The sequence below is a fragment of the Teleopsis dalmanni genome, chromosome 1 (genome assembly GCF_002237135.1).
Source record: "Teleopsis dalmanni isolate 2A chromosome 1, ASM223713v2, whole genome shotgun sequence".
In the NCBI taxonomy this organism is placed as follows: Eukaryota; Metazoa; Arthropoda; class Insecta; order Diptera; family Diopsidae; genus Teleopsis; species Teleopsis dalmanni.
This window is the reverse complement of record NC_051846.1, coordinates 169,827,255-169,839,880: the sequence shown is the minus strand read 5'-3', so window position 1 is coordinate 169,839,880 and position 12,626 is coordinate 169,827,255. Positions and strand designations below refer to the sequence as shown.

The 12,626-nt window shown below is 26.3% G+C and overlaps 2 protein-coding genes across 2 annotated transcripts in view; both read left to right on the top strand.

Annotated features, from left to right (window-relative positions):
- Window positions 1-875, top strand: part of LOC119666695 — a 47,284-nt gene extending 46,409 nt beyond the window's left edge. Inside the window, exon 3 of the mRNA XM_038075976.1 lies at window positions 732-875. Coding sequence (XP_037931904.1) covers window positions 732-875 — 144 coding nt within the window. The remainder of the gene's footprint in view (window positions 1-731) is intronic.
- A 290-nt stretch (window positions 876-1,165) lies between these two features.
- Window positions 1,166-12,626, top strand: part of LOC119666694 (ras GTPase-activating protein raskol-like) — an 86,577-nt gene continuing 75,116 nt past the window's right edge. Inside the window, exon 1 of the mRNA XM_038075975.1 lies at window positions 1,166-1,829. Within this exon, the coding sequence (XP_037931903.1) occupies window positions 1,754-1,829 (76 nt within the window). The 5' untranslated portion in view covers window positions 1,166-1,753. The remainder of the gene's footprint in view (window positions 1,830-12,626) is intronic.

Genomic DNA, 12,626 nt, shown 5'->3' with positions numbered 1-12,626 from the left:
CGAAAAGTTTCCAAATGTTTGAGGTCATGAAATATGAATGGTATAAAATTCCAAATAGTTTTATTAACAATTTAATAGTACCTATGACCCGTAGAAGTGCCCAAGTAATAAAAAGCAAAGGGCTTTATACTAAATTTAGAAAAATAATACAAAAATTTAATATAATAAATAAAGTTGCTATTGTTCTGCACAGCCGCATTTCGCAATATCTCATTATTTTTGTGAATTATTTAACCCGTTATTTAGAATTGTAGATTTTGTTGTTTTTTTATAATAGCTAATACAATAACAAATAAAACTCTGTATTTAAGTTTTTGAATGAAAAGTAAAAAGTAGACAAAAAACTTATTTATTTGATGGCCAAATTTTGGTTGCTTTTGTTATGCACAACACTGTATATAGATACACTCATATATAATATTTGTTTAATAATAAAATATATTTTCTTGTTTTCAATAATTCATAGCTGGCCGTAAAATTAAATCCGTGATATGAAATATTATTTAACATTAAGATAATTAAAAAGCTTAGAATAATTACAAGAGATCATTAAAATACAAAAAAAAGAAATCCTAATAGAAATACTTGAAAGCCTCTTCAACAAATTTTTTGTATGTTTTAAATAAAAGCATCAACAAAATAAAATAAATATAAAATAAAAACAAAAAGAAACAACAACAACACTACAAAAGCAACCTGTTTTTATTCATTTTATTTGTTTAATATTAAAGCTTGTAATCAAAATACAACAACAACAGCAACAACAACATGAAGAAGAAATTCGTCTATGCCGGCAAATCGTCGTTCGTGTCGTATGCCTGAAGACCGCAAAAAATCGAAACGTGTACCGCGGAGTTATGGCAAATTCTGTGTAGTTTCTTAAAAATACCATAAAAACAAAATCTAAACGAATAAAATAATAATAAAAAAATCTTAAATAATTTGTTTTTCTCTACATATTTTAGAATGAATTAAAATTGTCTTAAAGAGGAATTAAATAAATTATAAGAAAAAGAAAAGAAAACAAATTAAAGTAACAAAATGAAATAAATTAATGAAATTTTATGTTTTCATTTAAGTTTGAAAGTGCAATAAAATAAACAAATAAAGCTTTATTTCAAAAAAAAAAAAAAAAAAATATATAAATAATAATAAAAAAGAAATTTAAATTTAATCTAAATACACATAAATAAATTTAACATAGAAGAGAAATAAATATTTGCTTACAAGATTAGTGGTGAATTCTATTTTTGATGTGCTCGATGTGCTAAAAATAAAACAAAATTATGAGCTTCACTTAAATCCAATTGGAAAAATCTATATTTAAGGCTCACTACCACCGGCATTAAATCATTACTCACATCATATATTGTGTTATTGACAAAGTGGTTGCTGTTATTGTTAACAACCACAGCAAAAAATAGAGTGAAAACAGTCTCCTACAACACTCACACTGCAACAGTACGAATGTTGCAGCAACAACAATAACAACATTCAAGCAACGTCATAATCTTTCATTATCCTCTTGAAAGAATCCTCTACACTCAAAACGCAATGTTGTATTGTACTCTGAGTATTGCGTAAAATTTATTTCAACAAAAAAACAAAACAACAAAAAATATAAGCATTAAAATATATAAAAGTTTATTGTAAACAACAACAAACTCCCATCAGTAGCGGCAGCAGCATCAGCATCCTTCGCATTTTGGAAGCAAACCCAACACACTCAACACACAATACACAACACATCAAAATGGGAAGACGTCCATTTAATCGCGTCTGCGCTATAAATTACCCCAGCCGGGTTGAGGGTTGGTTGGATGTTTGTGGTGAGTATTTTTCTCATATAAACTGCGTACTTTACATCTTAAATACAACAAACAACAAATAAAAAAAAACAACAATTGATTTTTTTTAATTTAAAATAAACATGTCCTCATTTAATTATTAGAGTTGCAATGCAATAAAGTGCAAAGGTTAAATTGCACAAAAAAAAAAATTAATATATTTAATATAGTAATTTATCTGCTCTAAAAATGTCTAAATTGATATTTTTATCAAGATATTTCTATTTAAATAAATATCTAAATTGTAGTTGGATTCTGTACTTTATTTTGTGTAGGCATATATTGAATATATCGTAAGCCTATTAGTAATTAATTAGGTGAAGGTCGAAATCTAGTTAGAAAGCAAGGACGAGAGGCGTTAAGTATTTTTTTTTTGTATGATGCGTTTTTGTTTTTGTTTCATTAGTTTATAATTTTAAAAATATTAAATTTTAAATTAGTTAATTTCTCGAACATTATATTTTTATAATGCTTTTTTTTATAATAGCAAAGAAAGAAAGGAGAAACACAAAAATTTAGTTAATTCTTTGAAATTTGACTGACCATATAAGGGTATTGCCAAGTACTCATCATTTGTGTTCATAGGAGATAATCGAATTTTTTGATTAATTTATAGTCTATATATAATTTGTTTTTTTTTTATATATTTTATATCCAAAAACTCACAAAAATTTAGTTAATGTATTGAAATTTAGCTGAGCATGTAACGCTGTTTCGAATATTGCCAAGTACTCAACATCAGCGGTCTTAGAAAATAATTGAATTTCTTAATTATTTTATAGCCCGTATATAATTTGTTTTTTTTTTATGTATGTATTTTATATTCGGCTACAAATCACCTATTTTTTTACTTTCAAATTAAACGTTTATTTAATATTTCTATATATCATATATTTTGACTGTTCTTGAGAGTCATCATCTCAGGAACAGAATTAATTAATAAACATTATTACATTAAAATTTATATACATAAATATAAACATTTATTAATTAGTTCTGATCTTAATAATGACTCTCACGGAGAGTCGAAATATAGAACATATTAAAAAATATTAAACAAACGTTTAATTTAAAACAAAGGTGACATGTAGCTGTATATGAAATATATAAAAAAAGCGTCAACTTTGATGTGTTCAGAATCAAAAAATTTTCTTGACTGCCGCAGGTTTGTTAAGGCTCTTCAGTGTTCAAATAGATTTCGTTTCTTCTGTTCACAAATTTAGTTATTAGTAAAGCTATTTATCAACCCGCAGAAGGGCTCTGGACCAATTTTTACCAGGGAGTCTGCCATTTCGTTGCCCTCATGACTCTCATGTCTCGGTACTCACATAAGAGTACCAGATTTTGTTGATGTTAGAGTATTGAGAAGTTGAAAGCATTCCCCTAGCAACTTTGATTAGTATGAAGAGTTTGCTAAGGATTTTATGTAGAGTTGTTCGATTGTTCGAGAGAATGCATATTTTGGTACCTCGGGTGCCTCTACGTAGGCATTATCTAGTACTTAGCTCTAAGGCATTTTGTAGTAGAATTAAAGATATGTTTGCTTAGGAAATTTATTCTACTTCTTGCTAGAGTCGGAAGTAGTATTAATGAATGATTAGTTTCTTGTAGTATTATTAATCACAAATAATAGTAAAAATTTAGCCATTCATAAAATAAACTTTAGTATATTAATGATTACTTCGAAGACTTTAAAATTCGCTATTATGTTCTCTGTAAAAATCTACAGAGATTAAATCTATTAGAGTTATTTAATGCTTAGATATTTGCTAATTATGCAAAATCGTATGAATATCTTTAATTTTTTATCAAAATTTTGGTTCTTTAATATAATTCATTTAGGTATTTAATAAAAACTCAAGTGCATAATCGCTTTCGTAGATAGTTATACAGTATCATTGTCTATTTTTATTTTACAATTTTTACAAATCTCTTTATACTTTAACTCATGTTATATACTTTTTTATATATTTATGATTGAAATCCTTCAAAATAGTTGAAAACGTTTTATATACAATGTGTTTGCGTTATATTTGTACTGGATTAACATGAGAATTTTGTTTGTACTTTTAGCTGTCATGTTTGTAATTTCAGCTGTCAATTGTTGTTGCTTTCAATGCAAAATGAAAACTTTTGACAACTAAAATTACAACCAAAACTCTTGTGTGAATCCGATATTAAGTTAGTAAATGTCCTTCGTATACACAAGGTTAACTTTAATTTGTATCTTTTTTATTACTTTATTTATACTGGTACACATTCACTATCGTATATACTCGATAAAACATTCTTTTTTATTTGAGAACTACATTTCTATAATTTTTACTTTTATATAAACAAATAAAAACATAAACATTACATGAACCCAATTTAAAATTTTATTTTTCTTTACTCTGTTTTATTTTATTTTTGCATAGTCCTTTTTATGGATTTTTTGTTAAATTAATTTGCAATTTTTATGCGGCACGTGTTACCATTTTTGCTATAAAATAAAACCATTCAAGTTTCGTACCCACATTGTAACTTAATTTGTAAAAATATTTTAGGCCTTTTTTTGAGGCTTCGGTATAAATATAGGCATATACCGAAGGACCCTATATAAAATTTATGATAATTTTATTTTTTTACCCATGCATAGAGAAATATTACTATTGATGATAATAAAAATATATATACTGAAGGTTTGTGTAAATTGAGTACATTTTGAAACTATATTGAGTGAAAATAGTAAATAAAATAATAAAATGTTTTATAAAATTTAATAGCTTTTTTTAACTATATATTTTAACTGTTATTTCTTCCGTTTGTAGTTTTTATTAAAAAAAAGTTAGTTATTGCACATCCTTGCATTGTGAAAACAGTGCACTACTAGTGAAACCAAAAAGATATTGAGTATTTCAACTTCCTTGATTGGTTTAAATAAATAATGGAAATGCATAAAATGTCAAGGACCAATTGAAGGTCCTTGAGCTGCCAACGGTACACTTGTAACCCTAATTTTTCATTTATTGTCTTATTACTACTACAATGCAAATACTGCAGTTCGATTAGTTAGAGTTCATTTGAGCTTTTATTTGGAAATAATTTTTTTAGAACAATACAGAGTTCTCAAAATGTCTTCTCAAGCTTTTGAAAGTTGATTTATTCACTTACAATATTAAATGCATATTTTGATAGTTCCTAGTTAAGAGCATAATCTACAAAACTATAACATTCGTAGTATGTTTATATTTAGTACTATTATGTTATAGTACTATTACATTATATTGGATATTATTTTGTTATTTTGCAGGAAGTTTTATAAAAGCAATAGTGTAGTTTATTTGCGAAAAACTTGACCAATTGATATTAAACATGGTTTTTTTTTCAAGCAATTTTTTACCAAGAAAAGGCCTTTGCAGAGCAACAAATGATTGTCAGATGAAATTAGGCTAGGCTATAATTTCTAGGCTATACTCTGCGGTGGATGCATCAAGACTTCCCATTCAAATACCGTCGATTTATTCCGAGTCATCAAAGATATGTATGACCTGACGTTGTTATCATCGCTTGCATTGGATATTATCGTATTTCTATTATTTTTAATTGCCCGTTAAAAATTAGTCTATTTAATAACATGGTTTTCTCTATCGTTTCTATGCGTGTTTTTGTAGGAAGACTTGTTGTCATCAAGATGTGTCATGAAAGATATATATGGCCTGACATTGTCTTGATCGCTTGCATTGTAAATGATCGTATTTATACTATTTTTAAACGCCCGTTAAAAATTAGGCTTTTTATGCAATTTTTTGTACACAAATTTATTCTAAAATTTTTTATAGATTTTTTGTAGAACGATTTTTTCAGTCTCGACAATAGCTTCGTGATTGGAGCTCTTTCTCTTCTGCATTGGTTTTAGGTCTGCAAATAGGTAGTAGTCGATGGGAGCTCAACCCTATCAATGGTTATAATATATGTAATATAAATAATATATATATAAAATGTTGAAATAATTATAATGATATTTTAATATTCACCTATACATAGGTTTCGAACTGTAGTAAATTCTAACAACAAAAATTATTTTAATATTTTAATTGATTGAATTTTTGGTTGTTTTGAGTATTACCAAATGCGCTTCATCACTGGTCTTGGAATTATTTGTTATATTAAATTATTCGTAAATAAATTTTTGAGTCTCCAAGTACCAAGGGTTGAACTCGTACACTGCCAAATTTCAAGCAAAGGTTCAGTTAATTAAAATATTACAATAATTTCTTATTGTTATAGTTCACTACTATTCGAAACCTATCGAAACCTCTTAAATGCAATAGTTTCTATGAAGTAAAATAGTCACCACCGTCATAATAGGTCAATTAATTAATACATTTAAATAATTTTTTGTTGTTGTAGTTCAGTACTATTCAAAACCTCTCTATTAAATGCAATAGTTTCTATTAAGTTATGACTACCGTCATAACTAACTTTAAAAAAAAAGTATTCATTTTAATATTTATCTATAAATATTTAAATTGATTTAAAAAAAAATTGTGTTTACCAAGCAAATATTTATTTTATAAAAATTAATCATTTTCAGTTTTTACAATATAATATATTTTCTAACATTATACTGTTAGGAAAAATTAATTAAAAACGAATGGAAAAGATTTAACTAATTTTTGTTGTTATTGTATATTTTCCATATATTATATTTATGTTATCTTGGAAATATAGTCTTCTACCAAATATAATAATATGAGTTCTTTTACAGGCACATATACCTAGGCAAAAAATTGCTAAAAGTTATCTTTATTCTTTTATTTATTTTAGTCACCAGTATTTGCCGCTAAAAGATAAAAACTCTTTTGATTGACATGAAAATACTTGTAATCAATTTTTTAGTTTGTTTTCTATAAAAGTATCCAACCTGTTATTTTTTTTTTTTTCTTATAATTTCTGTTTTGGTAAAGGGTTAAAATAAATTTTTATCTATATTTTTGTCATGCCTTCATTAGACTGTTTTTAGGCCACTGTGTTGTCTGTGTCGCTTATCGTGTTATAAATAACAACAGTAAAGTGAAATCAGGGCAGTTTAGTCTCCTTTTTTCTGTCTAATCGTCTCCTGCTTTAAAAAGGCAGGTATCAACCGCCTATAGTTATCCTCGCGCAGTTGTTAGTATCTTTGTGTTAAAATATCTTAAAAATGAAAACATGGTTTTAATACTTTAATTAGTTTTTTTTTTTTATTATCGTAATAGCTAATTTCATAAACTAGTATTTTGTTGTTGTTGAAAGTTATTGATTTAGAAAAAATAACTAATTTTTTCTAGAGTTATGCCAGTTTAATATGGAAAGGTTTTTATATCGCTTCAGAAAACCAAAACGAAATGTGTTTTTTTTCGAAAATAAGCAGTTTGGTATATATTTTTCTAAACATTTAATATAATGTGTCTGTTTTATAAATTATTTTTTTTTTTAAATAAAAATCAGGTTTATTTTCTTAACAGCATTGAAATGCCATTTAAGCGTACTGCATTAAGGCGCCAACTCTTTTATTTACATTTTATTGAAGTTTTGGTATTGACGCTCACTCTTTTAGTTCGTTTTAATTAAGATTTATTTTTTGTTTAAAATTAGCGGCTGCTGATTAGCAAAAATGTGTTAAAATTCGCTTTATTTGAGTTTTAAATAAAATTAAATAAATATTAGTAATGAAAATATAAACACATATTATATTCATTTAATTAAATACATTCTGAATACCTCAACAATCCAATTGTATATACAAATTCTTTCTTTCGAAGTTAAATTTGAAGATCCATACTTAACAAATTTTTTTCTTATACAGTGATATAATACTTCTTGACAATTTGTCTCTACCTCAATCCACTCAGTGTGTTGGTTTCATAGAGTCGGAGTTGGTGTTTTTTAAGTAGCTTTCAAATGTGTCTAACCAATGGTGCTCCGGTCGATAGTTTGGGATCACCATTGCTTTCCACTCATTAACCCTTTTAACGTGTTGATATGGTCCATATTATTAAGAAAAGCCACTGAATAACAAATAATCTACTAAAACAGTAACTGAAACTGGTTTTACAAATTATTTTGCTATTAATTCAATGTCTAAGTCAATGGCTCCCAAACGGTGGTCCGCGAGATGGTTAAAAATGGTCCTTAAATCAAATTTAACAGGATCAAAATTAACATAGCTTGTAGTTTGTCTATTGAGACCTCACTAAAGAATAAGTACAATAAATTTCCAAGTAATTACATACCTATTTCATAGCCTATATAATGCAATTATATAATTCATTATACATTATACCAGAGATGAATAAAGATAATCATAAAGTTTATTCTTAAATTTTCTTAAATTTACTAAATACAAAAACATCATAGCGGTTCTTGGTCAAAAACAGGTTGACTGGTCTAGTCGTACATCTAAGTCCTATCATAAATTTTACACTGGAATTCACTATATCATTTCTACACATGACGTGTCTAAATCAGCTCAAATGTTATGCATTCACAAAATTAAACCTCTGTAAGCTTAACCAATTCTTTAACCTTTAGATAGTATTATCTCTCATATAAACTTCAAAGAAATTCACTATATTATTTCTATGCATGATACATCTAAATCATATCATAAATATATTACTAAAATTCATTATATCATCCCTGCACACGACATGTCTAAGTCATCTCAAATGCTCTATTTTCACAAACTTAAACTATTTTAAGATTTACCAATACTTTAATCTCTACGTTGTATTAGCTTCTAACTAAGATCACGCCAAATATCATTTCCTGAAGGTTTTGTTCAAAATTTAGACGCAGCATAAAGTATCCAGCCTACAATCCATAGGTTAGAACGGATCAGATAAGTGTCTTGTACTTTTAAATATTGGGTTTGATGAAAATAGTTTGATTCCAGAAAAATATTTATTTGCTGCATTTATACAGTTTTTTATTCCACACATTGAGTATCCCGATTAAATTGTTCCGACTTTTAACTTCTGGTTTGACTTGCGGTAGTGATAATTGCAACATATGTTTTATCTACTCTGCTTTACGTTTACTTGAACAATAACGAGCTTACTGGATTTTGAAAATTTAATTACAAATTTGTTCTTATTCTCATTGGAACCTATTGCTACGTAAATCGCAGATGTGGCTGATTTGCATCGAGTTTGTAGTAGTATTCCACACCATATCCATAATCTAGTTGATAATTTATGAAGGATGTGAACCTTTAAAAAAATACTTAACGCGAACTGAACTATACGATCTTACAAACAATTAGTCAAACTATATGTTTTATATATGAAAATTATGCATTCTTATTTATTTATATTATTTTTGTATTACATCAGAGCGGTTCTAAGATTATCGGCGACCCACTTAGTAATAAAAATAATTATTTTATCTTAAGAAGATATAAAATTATTTATAAGATACATAGTCTTTCACAATTTGAAAAAACTATTTTCTGGCATAAAACTTTTTGAGTGTAAATATGTATCCTAAAGCCAATAAATACTGTCCTCACAAACAACCCATCTGGTGCAGTGCCTATTTTGATGATAGGAAGGTTCTGTGTAAGATATTTGAGTTGCTTGAACTGGTTATAATAATCAAAATGTAATATATTGTGATTATAATAGTCTAATATCTTTGAGAAAAACGAGAGAAAATAACTAACCATATTATTTATTCATAAAAAGCTCTTCTCAAAAAATTAATTTTAATTTTTAAATTAAGTTTTATTAATTATAAAATATTAAGTGCTATGTGTTGCATTTATAATCATTCAATATTTGTGAAAAACAGGATAAAATAACTAACCACCTTATTTATTCATAAAGTGCAATTATCAGAAAACAAGTCTATGACTATCATTTGGCTTCCATCGAAACCAAAACTGTTTTAAAATGTAAATTAGATAAGTGTGTAAGATCTATAAATAGTCTTAAAAGTCTAAATATTTGATCGAATAAGATAAAGTTCGTTATTCTTGTGATCGCACTGTAGATCTTAATAGTATCGGTATGAAAGTGCCAATTCAAATAAAAAAAAATGATCAAATATTAATCACTATATATATATATATATATATATATATATATATTGCATATAACCTATTTTTATAAAGTAATAAAAAAAATTGGACGTTAGTTGTAGTAAAAATATATGTTATTAGTATAGGTCTAATAAAAAAATCTCAGTATGAATATTTAATATTTTTTAATTCGTTTCCACTATAAGTTCCGTATATTACAAGTCATACATTTTTCTGTATGTACATTTAGATAAATGTATATATTTATTTATATGCAACTTTGCCTTACCTTTAACAATTACCATAAAAATATTTACCATACGAATATGTAACTGCTCTTGTTTTTTGAAATTTTTTAAAGAAAAACCACAAACAAAAAAAGTTTATAAAAAAAAATTAATAAATAAAAAAGAAAAAATTCCAAGAAACAAATTTTTGCTAAAGATAATATAAAATATATAGTAGTAATGTTTGTATACGTGTATACCATATGATATATATATTGTACGCGTGCATATGTATGCTACTGTAATAAAATGCTATTAGCAGGTGTATTTGAAACTATCTCTAACTTCCAACTTTATGCATAATGAAAAGATAAAAATCTTTACTTACACATTTTTATCTTAACTAACAAATTTTACATGACAACAAATATTTTGTTATATCTAACATGTAAGCACAGTAAGAGAACACGTCATATCAATCATAAAATTAGAATACTTCCTTCACATGTGGTTTGTGACGTGCACTACCAAGAATTTCAAGTTTTAATGTACTTAACATATTGCATTACTTAGTAATGTAATGAAATACAGTAGTAAATATTCTAATTAAGATAAAAAGTTTATATTACTCAGCTTTTATGATGGTTTGTTTATATTGGGGTCATAAGTCGAGTCAGGTACTTACCAGGTAAATCTCAAAGAAAATAAGAAAATGATTTAGGAAATGTAATGATAGTAAGTAACATCACATTTTACGATTTTATATTATTAAAGATATAATTTACTGTTAAAAGTGATAGAAATATAGTCATTTAATTAAAATAAAACAGAAAACTTAACTTGACTTTTGATGAATACTTGGCAGTACTCGAAACAACGTTGTATGGCCAGCCAAATTTCAATAAATTAAATAAATTTTTGTTATTGGCTTTTCTTAGCTATTCGAACTCATCTAACTTTAAAAAAAAATAACTTCTTTATCGTGATAAGACGTGTAGCTTTCGGCAAAAGTAATTAATTTTAAAAAGCCTAACTGTAAAAATAGAATTTACATATGTATATGAAGAATCCATCATGAGGCCATCTTTACTGTATGGTTATGTCACCTTTAGGCAGACAGTTTAATCCATCCTTAAGGATGTGTAAAAATTTCATTATAAAACTGCCTAATGTGGATAATTTACCATACCTTATATGTAAATGAGCTTATTATAAATAAATCATTTGATTTAGGTCGAAAAAAGTCGAATGCAACTCTTGAAAATTAATTTTCCACAAGGGAAATGACTAAAACTTGAAATATTTATGGTATCATATTTATCATATGTTTTATATGTAAAATATAATATAAACAAACAGTTATTTCACATGCATAAATCAGCTTATTCGAATGGAAATGATTAAATCTTAATTTTATTAGCATAAGTAGTTCTAGCTGTAGTGGAAATGTGATGTAGGGATGTTAGCTGTTCATTTTACTTAATTTCATATTTTTGTGTGGTGCTTTTTTCTTGTTTATATTTAGTATGTTCAAATATTCGTATATATTAGTACATTTTTTAAAGTATCTGGGTTTAATCATAGCCAGAGGAACTATACTAAGGTATAAGCTTTTTACTTAATCTCCGTTGGTTATGGTCAAATTTTGCAGAAGGAGCCTACTGAGAGCCTAAATCTCTCATAGTAGTAGTAGTAGTAATAGTAGTTTTATACGAATTAAATCTGATTTAAAATAATGATTTCAAATATATGTTAATAACTACATAACAAATTCCAAACATATTTTGAGTTTAGTTGCAACTAATATTTGTGCAGGAAACCTTTTTTCCTGTAATAATAAGAGCCAATAAGGTTTTCCTTTTTTTAGAATTTGCACCCTTTGTAGTAAAATGAAATAGAAAAGTTTAAAGTGCTAGATTAGATAGAATATGGTTAAACTTTATTATACGGAAAAACTAGAGTGGATTATATATAGACAAATTATGCAATAAACTATAGTAAAGTTTTTATAAGAATTCAGAATGTCTTTTCCTGAAAAGATTGGCTTATAAGTTAGTTTAATTTTCTATTGGACAACTGCATATTTTAAACAAATAATACTTTACCTATATGCTTATTGTGAATCTATTCTTCAATTTTTTTGATTGAAGAATGAGTTTTGTACTCCCAGTAATTAAAATTAGGCTTAGATATAGACATTAATCTAATATTAAATATTAGAATATATAGATATAGATATATAAAGCATTAATTTGTTTGTTTTATTTCTTGTTGAAGAGGGCGAACCTAAAAATTGTGTAGTGCTTTGAAGTGGACTAAACAGCTCGCCATTTCTTAGTATTGTTTTATGAATATGCGACTCTTATTAAATTATTTAATTAATATAAATGAGTATAGTATATCATTTATTTTCATAGCATTCATACCATTTATAAAATTAATTTAAAATACCTATTAACTTTTGTGTTCCTTCAAATTTTTCCTTTAAAGAGCTTTTCTTTATTTTGTTAT